The sequence below is a fragment of the Netta rufina genome (genome assembly GCF_964035555.1).
Source record: "Netta rufina genome assembly, chromosome: Z".
Lineage (NCBI taxonomy): Eukaryota > Metazoa > Chordata > Aves > Anseriformes > Anatidae > Netta > Netta rufina.
In genome coordinates this window covers 47,506,393-47,529,565 of record NC_140126.1, presented here as the reverse complement: position 1 = coordinate 47,529,565, position 23,173 = coordinate 47,506,393, and the positions used below count along the sequence as shown (strand labels likewise).

Genomic DNA, 23,173 nt, shown 5'->3' with positions numbered 1-23,173 from the left:
TGGACTTTTGACTAAATCTATGGAGTGGGAAGTTTAATGACACAGGGCTTATACTCCCTTTAGGCATTTCAGAGTTACTGTGGCCCAGATTTTCTTTCAGACTGATACTCTCCAGTGTGGGGAGCTACTGTTAGCAAACCTCTTGAAAGAGGTGTGTCCTGTCTTGTTCATAGACCTCTGGCTGTGTTTTCAATCATACTGGTTAGCTTTGAACCATGCTACTAAGTTCTGTGTTTCTGTAGGACTCTTAATTTTTGGAAAGAGCTTTTTCTTCTAAAATGTAGGCTATGGTATTACTCTTAATCATGTAATATATTAAATCTACAAACTCATTCATTCTGAACAATACTTGGCCCATCTGCAGATAGCTGTGGGAGTTGGAATAGTATTCAACCTCAATTCTCAACATTCAGGAAAATCTAGTGTGAGTTAGAGATTACATACGTTCCTGTCCTATACTTCTTGCTTTGCTCACCTAAAATTGCTTAAGCACTGCATGGGATAAAAATGTTAACTATAACCTAATGGCCCTCAAAGTACTGCATAACATCAGGTCTTCATTTTTCATACTCTGGCTTGCAATTATTTGTGTATTATTTATGTGAGTGCTATTGCACAAGACATTAATTTTTAAAATTGTGGTATTTAAATACCATCAAATATTTATTTGATTTGGTGATGAGGAAACAAAATTTGCAATTGGCAAGTATCCTGAAAATCTCAGCACAGATATCTTGCACTAAATATATTAACTGTTGGTTTAATTTTGTAATTCTGAGAAATGGACATATTTTTAATGTGGGGTACAAATGAAACTTCAGTTGTCAATAGAATAAGTTAAGTTTTAATGTTAACAAGCAGGATTTTTGCTGCTCACTTTGTTCAGTGGGTTCAAATATTAAATTAAATCTTTAGAACTGGAACACCTTACCAGATTTTTCATGTAGAAACTGCAGTGTTTTAAAACCTGCATACGGTAAGGGAGTCTTAGTTTAAAGACATAACGCAACAGAGTAATCTGAAAAATACACTGTAGTTATCACCTCCCTTGATTTTTTTTGACTACTTCTTGGTTTTGATTTGCTTTAGAAGTTAAATCACCTGCACTGGTGAAGTTTTTTTTGACCCTTGGCTGGTCAAGCTGGTGCCCTGTTTTGTGTTTGATTTTTTTTTCAGTTGTTGTTAAGTCTTACTGGTGATAGATACTAGTGAAGTATTCTTGCTAGAACGTTTTTTTTTTCTCACCAGAAAAATGCATCTATGTGCCTTGCCAGATTTTTAATGGCATCTTCTGCACACTTACTCAGGTTAATCTGATGATCTTTCACTAGCTGTTGTTATGAGTTGCCAGCTCTGGTAGCCTGATAGACGTGAAGCTGCTGCAGCTTCATGTTCCCAGGTCCCTGAAGTATTGAGATCAAGCATGTAGTCCCAATAGAGGTATACATACACACAGTACGTATATACCTACGTATATGGCTGGCTGCACAGGTCATCACAGACCAAAACAGTACTCGAGCAAGTGTACAGCACCAGCAGTCTTGTCCTGTTCCCACCTGGCTGCTCAAGGGTGAAGCTCGCTAGTGGAAAATACACGCATGCATACATTTGTATAATATGAATCCATCCAGTAGCTGGCCTTAGTCTATTCCAGTAGCTGGACCCTAGATCTCCCAATCTCTCCAATTAACATTTGTGCATGCAACCACCTGAGCTCTGCAACCCAACTCCAGGTGCTGATATTCATACTGTCTTTGTACACATGCACACATGTGCATGGTGAGTCCATGCAGAAACTGTCTGTAGACATGCGTTATACCATGTAGCTGGTCCCTAGGTCCCCTGGTTGCCCAGTTGCCTCATGCATAAAGATGTGAACAAATAGATCTCTTCACTGCCTGGTTGAGGTCTGTGACTGTACCTGTAGCTGACTCCCAGACATTACAGGCCCTTTAGCAGCTGACTCTGACTCGCAGCCCTTCCATACCTAGCTCTCAAGCCTCTTAGCCTGCTCACCAGCTGATCGGGCTAGACGTTCACTGGTGAATGCACACAGATATGTGTAGGCATCCACGCAGTACGCACGCACTTCAGTCTCTTCAGTTGCCAACATCCCAGGCATGTGGGCCCCTGTGGCTCCTTCTTCAGTGGCTGGCATTTGGACCTCCATACACACACATGCACAAAGGACAGACACTCCTAATCATGAAAAAATGTTAAAAATCGAATTTAATTAGAAGGTAGAACGGACTGGTGATCAGGTGCAGGGCATGGCCAGTCAAGTGCTGTTTACATGTGACTGACCATTTTTAATCCTTTCTTCCCTCTTTTTTCCCCCCTCATACTTCTCATCCACAGAGTGCCTTGATACGTCCCTTCCCCTGCCTTTTGCTCTTCTCCTATTCTCCTAGATAATCCATAATAAGTCTTGCACAATTTCCAAACCCTTTTCCTGGCAATCCATGTGTCCTATCACCTTGTAAGTAGCAATGCCCTGGGTCTGTAAGGAGACCTGGAGAGCCTCTCCGCTCCTTTTGACCCACTGAGGGTGTCACCCTCAGTCCATGGGGCTGATCAGCGTCAGCTTGTAGCCCTGTCAGGAGCCAAGACGGGCTCCCTTGGCTCTGACTGGGCTATTGGGGTTCCTCAGCCTTCTGTTGTGCCTCTGTGCTCCTTGGTGAGTCATTTATCCTGTAACATAACAACTTTGATAACCTGAAAAAGAATGATTGCAAATATTGGCAGTTTATTTTACTGGACGAGTGGGGTACTGAGATTTTTAATAAATGCTTCCCACTGACCTCCTTGGATACTCATTAAGGTCAGACTGAATTACACCGGTGACTAAGGAGAAGCAGTTAACGAAACTGCTGTGTACTTGTGAAAAATCCACAGTGTTCTTCCACCCTTTGAAGTATTCAAGCAAACAGATGGCTAATCCCTGAACAGATGGGTAAGAGCCAAAATATTGGGGAATAGAGGGGGGAGGTTGGTCTTTAAGTATTAAAAATGGTAGCATTGTAAGTTTGCAAAATCTTGTCTCACTATAAGTCCAAGAGAGAGATCTTTGGAAAGCCTATTTTTTTTGGTTGTTTTTTTTTTTTTTTTAAAGAAAAAACAAAAGGGGCCACTTAGAGTTACAGCTGCTGCTGCTATTTTTGAAAAATAGGAAGTTTTCCAAAGTTTTGTAATTACCATTGCACTTGTCTTCGTCTTACAGTACAACAGGTGATACATCTCGATCAAATCTTTTTGAGGATGCTATAAGTGCACTTGGTAAGTGGAGTGTTTTTTTAATGTAGACATTATTTTGGTGCAGCAGAAACAAATGACGGATTAGCAGATATTGACATTCTCTTCTGTATCTGTCATTGTTAAAGTTATAATTGAAGTACGCTTCTTTAAGAATTAAAGTTGATATCTTAGAACCAGCATCAAGAATTCCTTACTGAAGAATATTTCACTTCATATATTTTTATTGTATAAGAGGAAGATCCTTACCATTCCTTTTTTTTTCATTTTCCTTAATTTCTCTTCTAACTATTCAGTTTGAAGTGGCATGGGTAAAACAGTGGACATAAATATGTATATGCTTTTCTTTTTACCTTTGCTTCCCATTGAGCAGGTCTGATTAAAACAGCTGATAAAATGGCTGCCTTTATAATTTCATTGTTTTAGCTTTGACAGCATTTTCAAAGTCTATACTTTGATAAATTTATATTAGACAAATTTACCTGCCTCTGTCTGGGTTGAGGAGTGGATGTTTCTGTGTACTTAAACTTAGTTTACTTTTCTTTGACAGTTTAAATGTCTTCATTTCTTAGTGGAATAAGCAGCATAAAAACAAAAGAAACTTCTGCAGCTCAGTTATGCTTACTTTGGTAGATAGGAAATTTCTAGACAAACCCACGCACTCCTTATTACTTAGGCAAATTTTTAGAGGTTTTTCTTTTAGAATGTATTAAGTTAAGACACAGAAATAAAGAGGAAGGTAGGCTTTTTTTTTCATTTTGTCTTTCATTGTGAACATTAAGCGGCATCCTGGTGCAAAAAGTAAGTGAAACTTTCTTTGATTAGTTTAACATTTTTGTGTAGCAGTGTGGGTGCAGTGTAGGCAGATGTTGTAAGAAAGAGTTGATTTAGGAGCAAGTATTGTTTAACCTGTACTGGTGGTAGCCACCAGATTTAGTCTGTCTAACTGCAGCTTAGAGTCTTGTGTTATGGCTGTTTCAGACTGAAGAGCTGTATAAGCTGAAATAGGTGATAGAATGTAACAAAACTCAACTGGTTGTTTCCTACAGTAACTAAGAGTTACTACTGGTACCAAAGGTCATGCAGGCTTCCTTAAACATTCATTATACCTTAATGGCAGAGATGTGGTTATCATAATCGTTCATATAAACAATAATGACCAACAAGTTAAATTAAACTGATGGTCTTGATTCATTTATCTTCAGAGTTGACCGATTTTTTTTTTTTTTTTTTTTTTTTTAGTGTAGCAGAAGGAGAACACCTCACTTACCTAATTTATATGCAAGTTCTTTGCTTAGTTTCTAGTGTAATAAACCCATGTCCTTAACATTTTGGAAATACCGGGCATTGCGTGTAGTTTTCTGGCTGAGTGTACTGGAAGGGTTATATGCCAAAACATTTTCAAAGGTAATAGGCATGAGCTCTGTGCTTCCTTTTCTTTAGGAACTGTTTTAAAAGGAACTTGCTTGCACAAATTCCTGTAGTATGTTTTTTCATCCTATGTGGGATCCTACACGTGTTCTTAGTGTTACTTCTAAGTTACGTTGTCTGAACATAATTGACTTCACTTCAGAAACAGGGATTGTTTTCTACTGAATTGCTTTTGTTTTCAGACATTAAGTCTGACTGGAAATCAGTGTGGCTTTGTGTATTACAGAAAGATCTGCGTGTCTTGCAGTTCTGTGCAGACACCTCTTTTTCAGGAGCAGCTTGAGTTTTCTTTAGGGCATTGAACAAGAATTATTTTGGGGAGCGTAATGAATTGGATTTCAAAGCTCATCCAGCTTTAACATGTTATTTGAAAAACAGAAGCAAAGAGCAGAATCAGTTCAGCACTGACCTCACAGACATTCTTAGTTAACTCTATGTAGAAAGAGATGTGACTGTATCATGATACGGCTGATGTGCAGTTCCTGAATTATTCTTGATGTTACTTCAGCACTTGTGTAAGTAGACTGTGTATGGAGTACATGTGTATAGATACACAGTACTTCTGTTTCCTTTTTGCTTCTTTTTTTTTTTTTTCCTGTACAAAATGTATCATACTGTTCTGGTCTCTACATAGCCTGTATTGAAAAAACACTATGCAAACAGAAATGTTTAAGAAGTAACTGATTAGATCAAAAGGTTTTCTGTGTGCTGTTGACCTTTGTTAGTTCATTATCAACAGTAAGGATAAACTGGTAGTATGCTAGAAAACATGAGCAGAAAGCAACTCAGATTGATACTATTGTTTTGAAGTCTGAACAGTAAGAGCTCAGATTACCCAAGGGATGTCAATTTATCTTAATGGGTAATGCACAAGTATCTTTAAGCTAGAGCTGTTTTATTATTTGTTCTTGAGTATATTGCCCTCAGTCATGCATCTGATGATTATTCAGAAGTATTCTTAAACAAATGAAAATGAGCAATGTGCCTGTGCTACTCTTGGGTTGAGTTGAACAACTTCTCCCTAGTGGTATAAAACATGAGATATTCTTTGGTTCTTCTAATTGCGACTTAGTGGTCTTAGTAGAGTACCATTTGTTTCCTCTACATTTTTATAATCTGTTGTTTTTTATGGTTACTGTTGATTGTACCCTTTTTCTCCAAGTAACTCAGTAAGTTTAAAAAGTCAATAGTAGTGTTCGACTAAAATCAGTAATATTTTTAGCTGGGGAAGGAACTGGTATTTTAGTTCCTGGATTTCTTTTTTTCTTCTTTTCATTTTTTTTTTGGTTTTGTGTGGGAAGTAGCCTTTAAAAGGTTGCTCAGCTGCATTTCAGAATATGGTAATTTTTTCATTGGTGTTTTTGATTTTTTTTTAAAGCCTGCTGTCTGCTTTTAACAAAAGAAAATAATGTATTTTATTTAAAAATCATCTTACCTATGATACCATTAGTACAGTAATCAGCTCTCCTCTAGTTATATATAATACATGTTATACTGTAATACTTTTTTTCTTGATGTCTGCAGGTATGGTCCAGTTTTAGTCTGTTTATACCCTAAAAGGTGGAGAATTTGGTGTAATGGATATCTAGTCAAATATGTATTAGCTTAGATAGTTTGTTCTCCTTAAACCTCACTGAGGTTGAGAGATTCTTCTGGACATAACTTCCAGTCTTCTGCCTGACTTGATTTGGTTCATGTTAAGTTGATTAAATTACTTTGCTTGTTGTCACCAGCACATAGACAATAGGCTGTTATAACTTTGTTATAAGTCTTTGTCATCTATCTAAGCATAGCTTAGTGCAAAGACTTTATCTGGGAACCTCTCAATGGCTAGAGTTTGACAAGCAGGTTTCTGCGTAGAAAGCTTCATTGCCAAACTTACGCTGCAGGAGACATTTCTTAATTACAGCGGGAATGGAGTGGTAGCTGTAAGGGTTGAACAGCATAGAGAGGGAATATTACCTCAGCTATGAAGACAGAAGTGTAACAAGTTCTGCTTTTTTTTAATAGAATTTCACAGTGTGGTCATTACCTTGGAACTCTACTATTCCAATCAAATGCATAATGAAACCACCAGAATATATTTCGAGTTAAAGCAGCAAAGCCATGGCAAGGTTAATACGAGCTCTTCTGTACTCTTCATTGAATGACTCAGATTTGGATAGAAGTGACATTTCTCCATTGAAACTTTTTTGTGCTTTTCTTTTGCCTTATTCCCTTAAAATGGTAATCATGTTACTTCTAGTGACAGGTCAGTCCTATGAGAATATGGTGACTGAAATCATGTCAATGGGCTATGAACGAGAGCAAGTAATTGCAGCATTGAGAGCCAGCTTCAACAATCCTGACAGAGCGGTGGAGTACCTTTTAATGGTGAGTAGTTTATTTCATGTGTACTTTGCTCTTTCATTGTTTAGTTTGTCCTCATTAAATGAGAATTTTAATTTGATGTACTTGTTATTTTGAATATTGTTTTTCAGGATCATAATGTGCTATTATAGGAAATAATGAAGTTGTCTTTAGCTACATTTATCCCTTCTTGTTTTTATTCTGTGTTGATTCTTGTGGTTATATCCATAAAGGATGCCCAATTTCAGTGATAGTTGTAGCTGCTAATGACTGGCTCAAGAAGTGATTGTTATATTAGTGACAACACTAGCTGTATTTTTGTATTAGTATATGTAACTGCACATGGGCATCTTAAAAATTCCTGTTTATTATTCTTTGGAATCATGCACCATGTTTATATTAATATATTCTGCAAATAGAAAGATTCATGATTTTTTTTAAAGTGTGCTCAATTTGTAACTGGTATTTTAATTTAAGCAGGGTTCTGGACAAGAAACAATTTCTTGTTTTATAGACATAGTTTCAAGGGTGAAATGAACCCTTCAAATACCTTGAACAGAATGTGAGATAGACTGATAGGAAAGCTGGTATCCTGACCTCTTGTGAAGCTTCTATTTTGTAAATGAATTTTTTTCTTCAGTAGTTATAACCAGACAACACCAGCATGGCTGCTACTCACAGTAACAATGCCAAGACTTTGTAACCCACAGTTTTTAAATGGGCAACAAATGTTTTGAGTATATGGTTGTAGACAGTCAAGTTCTTGTGTGGTATTGGGCCAAACAAAGGTGATGAATATTGTGTTGCCCTAAGGGCAAATACCAGTCCAGCTGCTGTTTGTCTGAATGTCTCAAATATTTGTTCTTCATGCTTTACAAGTGTTGGTTTTACTGTAGGTTTATTGTGTATTTGGTCTGTGCGTAAATACAGTGCCTCTTAGAAGTGTTGCCATTTGCTGTGCATGCATCAGTTGTGCATGCTGTAGTGCCTTTGCAGTCAGAATGGTATTTCCCTGCTCTAGCTTATTCCTGCTCAGAAAGCAGGAAACAGAAACAGAGCATCCTTCCAATGAAGTTCAATGCATGGCATGTCTACCAAACTGATTAGGTCTGTTTGTACTCAGCAGTTCATCTCTTTCTCAGTCGGTCCTCACGTTTAAATGAGTCTTCCAGTTAACACAAGGTGATCCCTTCCTGTTTCACATTATCCCTTACTGAAAATATGTTCTCCTCATTCTTCTTCTAGCAGTTGGAAAAAGGAGTGGGGAGAAGGAGTTTTGCTCTTGGAGAACATATTAGTGGACATACTTCTATTTTCCTCCTAGAAAAATGCAGTTGCTGCAAAAAGTCTTTTGGATTGTTCTAAGTCTGATCTAAATATATTCCTTACCATCCTCCTGCATCAAGAAAGCTTTTCTTTAGTTGGTACTGATCCATTGATTACACAGTTCTTTGATCTCCTATTTTATCAGACTCCAAACAATCATCAGCGTTATCTTTTAGATACTTTGCAGAGTAGTGTTACGAATTTGAGCTCTTAAGTGTAGTCCACTATCCTGCTTTAAAGAGTCGGTACGAGAAATGTGCCTGTAAACTGTTGGAAAGAAAAGGTCAAGAGAGTATCAGTGCTTAAACTGTAGCTGTTCCCTAGATTAGCACTGAAGATTCCACTTGCTGTCAGTAATTCAGATGACAAGCTGTTCAGTTGTCATGGCTGGGGATCTAGATTCTCTGTAATCCTATATGCCTCAGCTGTGTTTATAGGAGGTTCCTGTTCCAAAACACACTGTTTCTTATGCTTCAGACGCGTCTTTGGGAGGCGTTTAGATTCAAATCTGGTTTTGACCCAAGGATTTCTTAATCATTAATTAGGAAGGAGTTCTGTCTTTCATCCAACCATCAGACCATTGGTTGCAAACTCTTTGTTTGGAAATGTGTGTATTCCTTGGGCTGGGCCTGATGTGGTTATTATGTGTCCCTGTGGTGAAAAATGTCAGCTAAAAACTGCTTCAGTGCTTAGTTAAACTGTAAACAGATTTAATCCACCATAAGGCAGAGATGCCCTTCTCACAGTCCAAGCACTGTTTACATTACCAATTAATTTTATGTGAATTGATATCATGATTTATTATGTTTCATATAGCTGAATAAACCAGGTGCATACATCTCACTAGTCTCATCTGAGTACCATCATATAGAGTCTTGTTTTTTGGTTTTTTTTTTTTCGGATAGTGAGACTTCAAGATTGTATTAAAGGATTGAGACAATGTTCAAAATGATAAATTATCTCCTAAGTAAATTTGGTTAGACTAGTTTCCATAGTGCTTCTATTTGGGAGCAGCCTTAAAGTTTAAACAAACATCTGCTATTTGGTATGGATACAGATCGCAATGACTACATAAGCCTGTGAATACATGAAGTCAACCTGCGATTTCAGGAGATTGATCCCAAATTCATAGAATCATGGAGCCATAGAATGGTTTGGGTTGGAAGACACCTCAAAGATTGACTGGTTCCACACCCTCTGCCATGGGCTGGGACATCGCCCACTAGACCAGGTTGCCCAAAGCCCCATCCAACTTGGATTTCAACACTTGTACTTCCAGAGATGGAGCATCCACCACTTCCCAGGGCAATCTGTTCCACTGCCTTACCACCCTCATAGCAAAGAATTTCTTCCTAATGTCTAATCTAAATCTACTCTCTTTTAGTTTAAAAACATTACCCCTTGTCCTATCACTACATACTCCATCATACAATAGTTCATATATTATGTTTGGATTCCCAGAAATAACTGATTTGATGTGAAAAGGTATTTAAGTACTGCTTTGTAAAGCAGTGCTGAAAGAGAGAGTTACAAATCATGTCATGAATGTCATTTTCTCCCTCCTCTGTGGAAGGATGAAAGTGTAGCAAGCTGATCAAGACAGATAAAGGTAATAAAATGTGTGACTGGAAAAAATGCATTTATTACACTGAGTGGCTTAAATATGGACTCAGTGTGTTAGTTGGCTTATATCTTGATGTACTTCTTTAGGTAAGGCAAGGTTTTTCATGGAACACTGTGCAGTTCCACCCTTTTAAGCGTGGCCGTTATATTATCTGCATATTTGTCCCTTCTGTTCAGCTACATTCACCACTTCCCATTGACAGGCAGATGTTTATCTGTTGCCAGGAAAGCATCATTACTTATAAAGGTTATTTGGGAAGACATATGCTGTAACTCTGAACATCCTCTCTTTCTTACTCTTGTCCCAAATCTTTTGAGTATGGCACCATGTGGTATGGAATATCCTTTTGGGCAGGCAGGGTCAGATGTCCTGGCTGTGTCCCCTCGCAGATCCTGCTGCACCCCTAGCCTCCTCGCCAGCAGGGTGGTGTGAGAAGCTGAAAAGTCCTTGGCTCTGTGCAAACACTGCTCTGCATCAACTAAAAACATCAGTGTGTTATCAACAGTATTTACAGATCCAAAACAGACTCATACACCTACAGTGAATAACTCCATCCTAGTCAAAAACAGTACAACTGATATTCTGTGTTTTTTTTTCCACTCTCCCTGTTCCTTATATGTAGTTGTTCCCAAAGGGAAGGGTGCTTTTTTTCCTCTGAGTTAGGTGAAATTTATTCTGTTACACCAGTGTTGTTGCCTTCCCAGACTGTTCTCAATTTATTGCGCCCTGGAAATTCAGTGCTTTGAGGTAGAGGATCTTGTATAGTCTTGTCCCTTTGGGGTTGGGTTCAGCATAGCTTCACCAGTTGATTCTGTCTCTGTGTAAGGAGCTTTACTGCTCTTTGGAGTGTGCCTCTTTTGGGTTCCTCTCTGGCAATTCTCCTTACCTGTACCACAAGGCTGTAGTCATATAGGAATCTTTCTTGGTGTCTATCCCATGCTAAGATGCAAAAGGTTGCGTCTTAAAAAGGTGGTAAGCGTTTTCTTGTAGGACAAAGGTAGTAGGGTAAGGTCTGTCTGGGCTGCATAACCTGCCTTTTAATGTAGTATAATTTGTAATTTCTAGATTTGTTAGGTTAATTACCTTGAGCAATTCATAAATAGGTAACGCTATTTGCATGCAGCAAACTAAACAAAGTACAAATTAACTATTTCTCTTTACTGCTGAAAGTTTGATAACCTTTCCACACAAAAGATAGAGTAAATGACAACCGTCAAGCTGTTCAGTTGAAAAAAGAGGTCCAAAGAGCTATGATCTGATCTCTCCTTAATATCTTGCCAGAAAAATGGATCAACTATATAGCTATAATCTCAGCTAGCATTGTGTACTATGATTCTGTTGCTGTAATGTAACTTTAACTAAATGCAGTGTTATAATATGCTATGGTGTTATGAAAATAAACTTTTCTACTCATGTCAAATATTTCGGAACACAATTCAAAGCAAGTATTGTTTACAGACTTAAATGTGCTTTTAAACCAATGCATTACATGGTTTACTAGCTAGCTATACAAGCCACATATTTTCATTGTCAAAAATAAATCATTCTTGTCACAGTATCCTCTTCCACCTGTAAATGCACCTGTCACAGCATCTTGCGTTGTATTTGCAGTAAAAACATTAACATTTTCGCTTTGTTCTAAAGAGTAAATAATACATGCAGTAAACCAAATATTTTTTAGCGTTCTGTAGGTAATAATGTCAACTGTGGCTTTAGGGTATACCTGGAGATAATCAGGCTGTGGCTGAACCCCCTCAAGCAGCGAGCACTGGTTCCTCTCAGTCTCCAGCTGTGGCAGCGGCCGTAGCAACTATACCTACAACTGCTAGTTCATTAGGAGGTAAGAAAGATTATATGTGGGAGGATGTGATAAACATATGCTTTTAAGCACTTTGTGCTTCAGTGAATTTAAGTTCCATGGACTGATCAAAGTGAATTGGGTAAAAACTGTAACATGAAAGTTTCATAAGTGTGGTACTTCCTCAGAACAGATGGCTTTTTATATGTGCTTAAGCTATAGCTTCCTACTTTTGTGTTTCCCTGTGCACTGTTGAGTGTGACTGTTCAAATACATTTACCGCTTGGAAGTTGGAATATCAAGGAGGAAACATACCAGGAGGCAGTCAAATGCAGCACCTGTGAGACCTACCATTAGCTGGGACTCCTTGCGCTGCAGTGTGCCACGTGGACAGAGGGTTTAGGGCCTGCTGCAAAGAACTCTGTCTGAAGGGGAAATAAATACATGAAAGGAGTATAGTCAGTGACTAGGAAAGGTCTGTCTTGGTCTATGGCAGAGACAGTGTCCAAAGTGTAAGCCTTGTTAGAGGACAGAGTATTAAACACGCAGGTAGGACTGACAGGTAGTCATGGCATCATCTGTAAAGAGAGAGTGGGGGAATGGGATGTTTCAGAACACTTCTGACTGTTATAAATTGAAGACAATACCTAATAGCACTAGGTATGTGGGATGCTAAGACTCACTTGAGAAGGAAAGAAGTGACTGATTGCAAGAGGTGGAACTCAGTTTTAGATGTAGAGACCAGACATTAGCTGGCTACATGTCTCAGAATGAGGTTACTCAGAGGTAAGAACTAAAGAGAAATCTGATGGAGATCAGGGACAGAAGCCTGTTGGATCTTCAGAGAGAGCGGGGTGAGAAGAAAAGACTTGGTTTAACCTTAGTAGAAAGAATTCCTGGTTAAAGCTATAGAGTTAGTGTGAGGAAATAAATTCTTGTATTTTTTAATGAGGGGTATGTTGTCCACTTCTGTGCTCTGTTTCTCTCTACAAATAAAATGTCAGTATGCATTTTATAACAGTCTTGCTAACTTTTTAAAAGCATTTTAATTTGCTGTTTGTCAGGACATCCACTTGAGTTCTTGCGAAATCAGCCTCAATTCCAGCAGATGAGACAAATCATTCAGCAAAATCCTTCTTTGTTACCAGCATTGCTACAACAGATTGGACGGGAAAACCCTCAGCTACTACAGGTGAATCTTTAAATAACAAAATGTTACTACTAATTTTGATTTAGACTTAGAAAAAAGGGAGATGTTGACATTACCTAAGATAACATGTTAGTAGCAGTTCCATCATGCTGTTGTTGGTTTTTCATCAATTGTTGCAGTAAGGAAAATAGAATCACAGAAAGGTTGGGGTTGGAAGGGACCTTAAAGATCACCTACCTCTAATCCCCCTGTTGTGGGCAAGGACACCTCCCACCAGACCAGGTTGCTCAAAGCCCCATCCAACCTGGCCTTGAACACCTCCAGGGACGGAGTATCAACAGCTTCTCTGGGCAACCTGTGCTAGTGCCTTGCCACTCTCTGAAGAATTTACTTCTTATATCTAATCTAAATCTCTTTTAGTCTCAAACCATTGCCCCTCATCCTATCAGTACGCCCCCTGACAGAGTCCCTCCCCAGCTTTCCCGTAGGCCCCCTTTAGGCACTTGAAGGCCACTGTAAGGTCTGCCCAGAGCCTTCTCTTCTCCAGGCTGAATAACCCCAACTCCCTCAGCCTGTCTTCATAGGAAACCTGCTCCAGTACCTTGATCATTCTCATTGCCCTCCTCTGGACTCATTCTAACAGGTCCATGTCCTTCTTGTGCTGGGGGCCCCAGAGCTGACAGCGCTCCAGGTGGGGTCTCATGAGAGCAGAGCAGAGGGGGGCAATCACCTCCCCAGCCTTGCTGGCCACGCTGCTTTTAGTGCAGCCAGGATATGGCTGGCTTTCTGGGCTGCCAACCCAAGAGGGGAGGGTCACTGCAACAGAATTTAAACATGAAATTGAATTTCCTTTAGTTTGATTTAATCATATTTTACTACACATTTTTACCCTTGCTTTTGACTGCATAATTTACTGAAAATAGTAAATATTTTTACTTGCTTGTTGGCAGAACTAAACATGCTTTATTTCAATATATTTCTTCCTTTTATTCTCCTTTGCATCACAGCAAATAAGCCAACACCAGGAGCATTTTATTCATATGCTGAATGAGCCAGTTACAGAATCCCGCCAGGGCTTAAGTGGCAGTGATGATGGTGCCAGCACTGGAGGAGTAGCAGAAGCTGGAAATGGTCATATGAACTACATTCAAGTAACGCCTCAGGAAAAAGAAGCTATAGAAAGGGTAAGCCTTTCTGCTTTTAAGTGTTATTTGGCTATTTTTTTAGGGTGTTCACTATGTTTTTTTTTTTTTTGCATGCTTAGAATATACTTTAACTAATGCTATGTTTATTATTCTATGTTCAGTAGTTTTGAATGATTTTTGATATCTCATAGTTGGTGTAGCCTAGTTTGTCAAATCACATCTTGCTCTATAGCCAGTGAGTATAAGATCTCTTGAGTCCTTACTTGAAAGATGCAGAACGTTGTAAGTGATCAGAGGCTATCTAATAATTGATGACTGAATGAATTTCCCAGAGGAAAGGGATCCTCTTGCAAAAGTCTCAGACAATACTGTTTAAGGTAGTGCTAACTATGATGGATTTCCAGGTACAAAGGAGTGCCTGCATGGTCATTCTCGGCAAACTACTGGGATAGTTAAAGCTCTCATAGTTAAGTAGATTAGTTAAAGTCACTTCTTAACCCACTTATTTGTCTGTCCATTAGAATTAGTTAATTACAGCTTTTTACACAGGTAAATATGTCTATAAAAATACGCTTTTGAGGGTGTACCACATTCATAAATACCATGTGTAACACTCACTAAATATGGATTTACATAGATAGCAATGCCTCTGAGATGTTTTGATTTTTTTTTAAAGAACAAACTGTGAAGAATTGTGTCATAGTGTAGTAACATTTCTGTTGTTTATCAAAGAGATTTTTTTAACAGACCAAGTGAAAGGTTTTGTAAGGATTATCAGAAAAACCCTTTAATATAGGTGTCAACCTTCTAAATATCAAGAAAATGGTCATTAGACAAAATTAGCCTAATAAAACTGCCCACTTCTTGACAGATCATCTCTAGTCTGCTGCATTTCCTTTTAAAGCCATTTTATGCAGTAGATTATTACCTCTACAACCTGTTGCAAAATCCCACGAAGTGGGATGTGTGCTTCTTCCTTTTTATATGAAAAACACACCTCAAAACTTAAGTATCATAGTGCTACAGCTGAAATCTTGATGCTGTTTGTATGCACAAAAATCTAAGAATGGTTTATAAGTGATAAAAGAAAGTAGTTTCTTGCAGAGATTTGATCTTTCCCATATGTAAAAATGTCTTGCAGGTGCTGTGAGGATTTTAAGAAAATCCCTAAATGACAGTATTTACTTGCCTATGGCTAAAACAAATACTGTTTTGCTGAGTTTCTTTAAGTGCAAGCTAAATCTGTTTCCACTATAACAATCTCTCCTCTAGTATTCTGATGCCTGTTTGTCACTGTGTCCCAGACATTAGTCCACTGACTTCTGAAGAACAAATTACGCTCAGCTGGCTTGTACAGCTGAAATGTTTAGTCATTTTTAAAAACAATGAAAGCCAGTTAAAACAACTGAAAGTATGGCATAACATGGTATGTTGTGTTCTCTGCCAGTGATGCATAAATCAGAGGCTGGGAGATACTGCTCCAGGCAAGTTTTGTTAAAATTACTGAGCTTTGTATAATTAATAGCTTAAAATAAGCATTGTTTCAATGTTTTTTCAATAGCAATGCAAAGTGCAGTTCCTTCCTGACATTACTGTGACCCAAGTCTATTTTAGTGACTTACTGTGTTAGTGAAAGAAAAGCGATATAATTTATGGTGCTTCCTTGGACTCATGTAAATTACATTTTTCAAATAAGAACTTAGTTTTGGTTAGTAAGGACAGAGGCAACACCTTCTAACTCTGCTCACTAGAGGTTATATTGAGCTAGACAGCAGTGTTGTTTCAAAAAAAAGCATTACATTGCTTAAGTGGCATCTGAAGATACTAGACATACAAAGAAGTTTATTATACAAACTTTGCTTTCTAAACATGTTTCTTTTCTTCAGTTAAAGGCATTAGGATTTCCTGAAGGACTTGTGATACAAGCATATTTTGCTTGTGAGAAGAATGAAAACTTGGCTGCCAATTTTCTTCTACAACAGAACTTTGATGAAGATTGAGAGACATGTTTTGTTTTTTGTTTTTTTGTTTTTTTTTTTATCTCACACCTCACACCAGTGCATTACACTAACTTTGTTCACTGGATTGTCTGGGATATTTGGGCTTATATTCATAATGCTTGGTGTATGGTATAAGGGTGGAGGAGAAGAAAATGTTGGAAACAAAGTAAAGAGAAAAGTATGTAAGTCTGCTTTAAATTAGCAGCAAATTACACCATGTAAAATAATATACAACCAAAAATCAGCTTCTGCAGGTATTTAGTTCCTTCTATAAACTGTAGTTTAATTTTTTTTCCTAGGGTTTCATTCTTACTGTACTAGTTCCAGAAATGTAGTATAATGCCCTACTTCGTGCTCCTTTCTACTTAATATTGGTATTGGAAATAGACTATACTACCTAGATTCTACAATCTGTATTTCATGGCAACACTGGATAGCAGCTTTGCGAAATCTAAACAATCTGGGCAAATGTAAACATGAATGCCAAAATATGGGTAGTTATTTTCCTGTTTCAGATTAGCTCAATTAGTGCAAAAAAAAAAAAAGTTAAAAAAAAAAAAAAGTTAATTTTGTTTAATGCTGGATTAAAAAGGGTTTTCTTCAAATGAAAACCTATTTCAGCTAATCATCTTGATCATTAATTGAAAAATCCCTCCACCCCCCCCGTAATCTGAGAAGCTATATACAGACAGGTAAAATGATTCTTCTGTTTACATTGTTTCTTTTGGGGAAAATTGATAGATAACTAATTACTGTTCACTTTAATGTTATGTTGCTGTAAAGGTTTTAAAAGCAATAGATTGCATGTTTGGTTTTGTTATATGCGCTCCTGTGAATTGAATATTCTTTTTCTGCCAACAAACAAAATGCAAGCTTCAGTTTTGTCCGTAGCAGTGGGACTTCATTTACCATCAAATCAAATTTCACTTTCATACTTTTGTTGGACCAACTTTTACAAAAGAAAAGAAAAATACAGTTGTAAGCATCTGAAGATACTGGCATTCTGATCTTGAGTAGATTGTAATGATCAAGCTATTTCTGACCAGTAAGGACTTTTTTTGGATGAAGAAAAGAGTTTAGAACTTGCATTGTCAAGCAAACAATCAAGTTATTGCAGTCCAGAAAGAGTCTGCAGACATAGCTTCCTTTATAATGAAAATAAGCTCTGATTATATAGTTTGAATTTTACTTCTTGTACCTACTTATCATTTACTTCATTTAGTCATCACAAAATGTGATGTCTTCTTTTAACATACATTGACTTTCAGAGACAATTTTGCCCATCAGTGCAGTACTAGTGGTGAAAACAAATACCATTTTTTACTAAAGTTATTTTGTTCATTCTTTGTGTGAACACAACTTGGGGATCTTTGACTTTTTACTGTTGTACTCCAATTAGCTGGATTACAAATTTATCTCTATAGTAACCAAGAAGATACTAGTATCACTAGTGGTACAGCAGTGAACTGTTGTACCACTAATGGTATTAATGATTTAGTGGTATAACCAAAGAAGGATTTTCTGCTTAGATTGTGTAGCAGTGGGTTTAACAACTACTTAAGCTAAAAATACAAGTCAAGTGTCTGAGGAAAAAGGTGCAAGAAACACTGAAGCATTTGTATTTTGTTTCCTCGTTGCTTGGCCATAGTCTGTAAATAATTATCTGAATCAAATAATTAAATGTATTAAAACCTTTTTCTTTTTATCCTTAAACATCTGTGATATTTTTCCAGATAGTGTGTATGGTAGTTATTCAGATTTTATTCTTTTAAGACTTCATAGGTGCATATTGTTTATCAGTGATGCAACCAAAATTGTATCGGTAGAAGTGATACTGCTAAACAGAAAATAAATCTTTCATAATGCTTCATTTTGCAGAAGTTAACATTAAGACCTGAATCATCCAGTAGGTTTTAACTAGGCAGAAATATCAGTATATTTATGGATTTCAAGAGATTGATTTTAATGATGTAACACTCTGCCGTTAAAAAGGGGATAATTGTTATCTGTAAAAGGAGCAGCTGCCAGATGCTTGAAAAATGCCAGATAGATTCAAGTATTTCCTGAATGTACTTTACTACATAGCTGATACATAAATAAAACAAAAGCTTTTAGTTTGTGGGAGTCTTCTGTACTGATGAAATTGTTTGCTATCAGAAATAACCATTCCTTCTCTGGAAGATGGAGAGGAAATGAAGAATGTCTGTGGGTGTTTCAGTCTGCTCCCTTCAGTTACGATTCTGAAATGCTTACTCATAAATGCATTTGAATTAAAGACTGTTCAGCTTTGTCTTTGTAAAAGGGCTGGTCATCTGTAGCTCTGTATGCAGACTGACCAATGGGTTTGTAGTTGCTACGACTGAAGCCTTACTAGTAGTTATGTTCCCATTTTTCAGAAGTGGAATGGTGTTCATACAACTTCTCATGACCCGTTGTCTGATTTTTATATGCTAGCAAAAACTGTACCTGTACTCTGGGGCCCCAAGCACAAGAAGGATGTTTTTCTGTTGGAAAGGATCCGGGGGAGGGTTACAGAGTTGGTAAGAGGGTTGGAGCACCTCTCCTATGAAGAAGGGCTGAGGGAGCTGGGGATGTTCAGCCAAAAGTGGCTCAAGGGTGACCTGAGGGAGCTGGGGATGTTCACCCAGAAGTGGCTCAAGGGTGACCTTATTGCAGCTTTTCAATACTTAAAGGGGGGTTACAAAAAGACAGAGTGACTTTTTGCCTGGGCAGACAGTGACATGACAAGGGGGAATGGTTTTAAGCTAAAAGAGGGGAGATTTAGATTAGAGGTTAGGAGGAAATTCTTCACTGAGGGTGGTGAGGCACTGGTACAGATTGCTTAGAGAAGCTGTGGATGCCCCATCCCTGGAAGTGTTCAAGGCCAGGTTGAGTGGGATTTTGGGCAACCTGGTCTGGTGGGAGGCGTCCCTGCCCATGGGATGGGGTTGGGGGGTGGAACTAGGTGAGCTTCGAGGTCCCTTCCAACCCAAGCTGATACGGTGCTACGAGTACTGGAATACTTGCCAAGGAGAACCAGTATCTGTAGCTGCAGCTGAAAAGGAAGAATATGTGAAACTTACAGCACTGAAGGTAAGTGTGACCTGAACAAGTTGCGTGGGCACACTTCTTCCTGCTTCTTACCAAGTACTGCCAGGAACTGTCTGCACAGAATGCTTTTCAGATTGTTTGCTGAAGATCTCTTAGGCCTTTGGGGATAGTTATACTGTTGTATATACTTCTGCAGCTGTGTCTACGGACCTAGAATGAAAAGTTTCTTTTGCTTGCAAAATAGGTACCTTTCTATTTTGATAAGGATTGGAGCATTAATGCAAATACTTTGTATGACACAAAGGGCAAGGAGCAACATCTTTGAGATTCTTGTTGCTTGAGATAGGGATTTGAGATGTGATAGACCAAGAATAAACATGTATTACAGCAGGCAGCTGTTTGATATCCCAGGGGAAGGTTTCACAGTTACCCTTGTAATGTGAAGCATTTAACTCTTAAAATGCGCAGCATTTTTTCAAGCGAAGTTGAAAAAATAGGGCAGCATCTCCAAAGTCTTTGCGTGCCTGTTTCTGTAGAATTGGCAACAATATTTTAAAATCAGTTATATATTTTTAGTGATATCTTTGAATTAAGCTTGTATCCCCCTTCCATACATGCACCCATGTCTTTACCCCAAATCTCTCTCTCTCTTTTAAAATTCTCTCTTCTCTATTGGAGAAAACGTGAGCTGCAAAGGACATGCTGTCAGCTCGTGGTAGAGAATGGAAGAAGAATTCAGAAGCAGAAGTGAAGGAGTTGGATAAGGCAATGGTCAGTCTGCGTTCTGAGTTGCATATTAAACAAAACAGTGGGTGCTGAATCGCTTGGACAGTAGAGGTTTTCTCTGTAGAGAGGCTAGGCTGAAGAGTAGAGACTTCATCTGGATGAAGAGCAGTAGTTATGAAAGGGCACTCCTGGAAGAGTTAAAAAGTATTGAAGGTTGAGAGAAGTGGTGTGGTGCAACAGTACTGAGTGGAGAGTCAGCTCATGAGTGATCTTTTGATGGGTCTCTGCATGTAGATATGAATAAGGAATATTCAGATTGATAGAGAAAGCAGGAAGGGAATTAACATATTCGAGAAGACATCAGAGGCAAAGAAATGAAGGGCGCCTTTTCGGCTGCTGGCTCTTTATCCAACAGTTTGCTTCTTAAGCTGGTTCTGAGAGGTGATAGGTTACAAAGGAAAGAGTGCGATAAAAGGAAGCAAATCAGTTTACATGTTTGTGAGAACTCTGCCAACAAACAGTCTTGGACAGTCCAACCCCATTGAGGTGCTCTAGGTTAAAGCTGCAGAAAAAAGTAGTAATTTGATTTTTATTTCTAGCTACATATTACATTATTATTACCTGATGTGCTTTTTGGGTCTCTCCAGAAGCATTTGTTGTGCAAGATGAGAGAAATGGGTGATCCACATAAACTACATTTCACAGTAAGATTACTGTTTGGTTTATTTTTACCTCTGTAGTGGGTGTACATGGCAAGGTTTTGGTGGTGAGGGGCAGAAGGGGTGGCCTCTGTGAGCACAGCCCAGCAGCTGCCCTGTGTCAGATAAGGGGTCTGCTGCTGGCCAGAGCAGAGCCAGTAAGTGGTGGTATTTGCAGCTCTGTGAGAGCAGATTTAAGAAAGGGAGAAACTGCTGTGCAACAGCAGCTGGGAGAGAGGAGTGAGAAAATGTGAGAGAAGCAGCCCTGCAGCCCCCAGCTGAGTGCCGCAGGAGGGCAGGAGGTGCTGCAGGCAGGCAGCAGCAGTTCCCCTGCGGGCTGTGCAGGGAGAGGCCCCTGGTGGAGCAGGCTGTCCCCCTGCAGCCCATGGGTCCCACATGGAGCAGATCTCCACGCTGCAGCCCCCCCATGGGTGGAGGAGCCCCCGGTGGAGCAGGTGGATGTGGCCTGGAGGAGGCTGCGGCCCATGGAGAGCCCCTGCAGGAGCAGGCCCCGGGCCGGAGCTGCAGCCCGTGGAGAGGAGCCCACGTGGAGCAGGGGGTCTGGGGGGAGCTGCCCCCACCCGTGGGGGACCCGTGCTGGAGCAGTTTGCTCCTGGGGGATGGATGGATGGACCCTGTGGGACGGAGCCATGTGGGAGCAGTGCTTGAGGAGCTGCTGCCTGTGGGCAGCCCCCGCAGACTCAGTTGGGGAAGGACGGCATCCATGGGAGGGACCCCATGGGGAGCAGGGGCAGGGAGGGACCCTGAGGGAGCGGCGGAGACTGACTGCAGCCCCCATTCCCTGTTCCCCTGCACTGCTTGATGGGAGGAGGTAGAAGAGGGTAGATGGGAGGGAGGGTGTTTTTAGTTTATTTTTAGTTCTAACTGGTCTAGTCTGCTAGTGATAGGCAATAAGTTATATTGATCTCCCTATGCTGAGTCTGTTTTGCCTGTCATGATAATTGTTGAATGACCTCCCTGTCCTTACATTGAACCTTGAGCCCTTTTCATCATTTTCTCCCCCATTCCCTTTGAGGAGGGGGAGTGAGAGGAGCTCAGCTGCCCACCGAAGAAAAACCACCACAACCTCCTCATAAAATATCAAATTTCCTGTTGGTAAAGGGTAGGATTATGCAGCATACGAATGGACCAGTGCTGCAAAGTTCATTTGGACAACTAATTCTGATGGGATTACAACATGAAAGTGTGAATGTAATTCACGACTCACCAGTACATGTGTTAAATTGTAGGAAGCCGCAGCAGAAACTCAGAATACTGAATCTCAGCAGAACAGCAAGGTCAAGATGAGAAGCTATCAGTGTATATGGAATAGGGTTATAAATCAAGAAGGCCATATCGTTTTTTACAACTGCTGTAAGAAAACGAATTGTTGTTAAATGAGGACATAGCTGTATTGGTTTTTCTTTCTCATTTCTCAGAATTGGAAGCTCGCTGGTTCACAAATACTAACAAGGTAAAATAAATGAGATCTTTTTTTTTTTTTTTTTTTTTTTTTTTTTACTGTTTAAAGAGTGTGTGCAGTGTCTAGGTTCCTGTTCGGAATCAGTAACTAATTGACATCTGTAAGCATGTAACCTTAGTTGGCCTTGAAAAAGAGTGATGACTTCACTCACTTGCAGGATAGCTCAATGGGGAGATGAAATTGCTGGATACAACTGTTTGGTATGACAATCTGTGAGAGGGGAACATAAATAACATTTAATAGTGTCTTTTTATGCTGCTGCTAGCAATGAGGCTCACCCCGTATTCCTGAATTCTGTTTAGAAGTTCCTGTACTCCAGAGTTTGTCTAACAGTTTGCTTGAAAGGATCTGTTGCTTTGCAAGCTTACCAAAGAGTCAGCTTCATCAGTTGAGTCATATATCCTACACTGCTTAAAGGGGATTCTAATCGAAAGCTCAGAATGCAAGTGAGGAGAATTGAGAAGGTCACTGGCTTCTTCATGAAGTGTTAAGAGCTTAGCCTTTTTTTTTTTTTGTTTTTTTTTGAAAGAGTCACATTACTCCAGCCTCACTCTACATTTCTACGCTTAAATTGAATTTATGCATTTGAGGCAGTGTATCCTGTGTTCATGCCATCAAGTGGGAGAGAGATAAGGTGGTGTTTTTAATGAGTTTGAAGAGTATAGTTTGAGGGGAGAGAAGGCAAATTGTGTCCAAACCACTAGTCATGGATCCTGTTGAATCACAGCAGGTCAGCTAGGAGAAAAATCCTTCTACTTCTAAGTTTCTGTTTAAAAAAAAGTGTCCTTTTGTTGAGTTTTCATCATGAAAGTGTTACGAGCACATATTAGTGGAGGTTACATGATCTAGTTATTTCTAATGCTGTCTGTTGGTGGAACACTGGCTAGATGTCCTTTTTGATGTGACCTAGAAAGAAACAAAAAAGAGCAACCAAGAAATACATTGTTGGAAGCTACTTTAGCAAGAAAAAAAAAAAAGTTTGAGTGCATAGGCAGAATTGTGCCGTGTTCTCACTATTTAGATTTTGGTTTGAAGACATCAGTGCTGTAGTTTGTGTTGCTACACTGCTATAGTTTGTGGTTTCTTCAAATGCCTTATATGCCTTAATAAGCCTTCCTATGCCCTAGTAATGCCTTCAGA

The 23,173-nt window shown here is 39.1% G+C and overlaps 1 protein-coding gene across 1 annotated transcript in view; it reads left to right on the top strand.

The window, feature by feature from the left end:
• The window catches only part of RAD23B (RAD23 homolog B, nucleotide excision repair protein), a 39,136-nt gene extending 20,937 nt beyond the window's left edge, over positions 1–18,199 (top strand). Inside the window, exons 5-10 of the mRNA XM_084305400.1 lie at positions 3,221–3,276; positions 6,929–7,056; positions 11,699–11,822; positions 12,845–12,972; positions 13,938–14,114; positions 15,962–18,199. Coding sequence (XP_084161526.1) covers positions 3,221–3,276; positions 6,929–7,056; positions 11,699–11,822; positions 12,845–12,972; positions 13,938–14,114; positions 15,962–16,075 — 727 coding nt within the window. The 3' untranslated portion in view covers positions 16,076–18,199. The remainder of the gene's footprint in view (positions 1–3,220; positions 3,277–6,928; positions 7,057–11,698; positions 11,823–12,844; positions 12,973–13,937; positions 14,115–15,961) is intronic.
• The last annotated feature ends 4,974 nt before the right edge of the window (positions 18,200–23,173 follow it).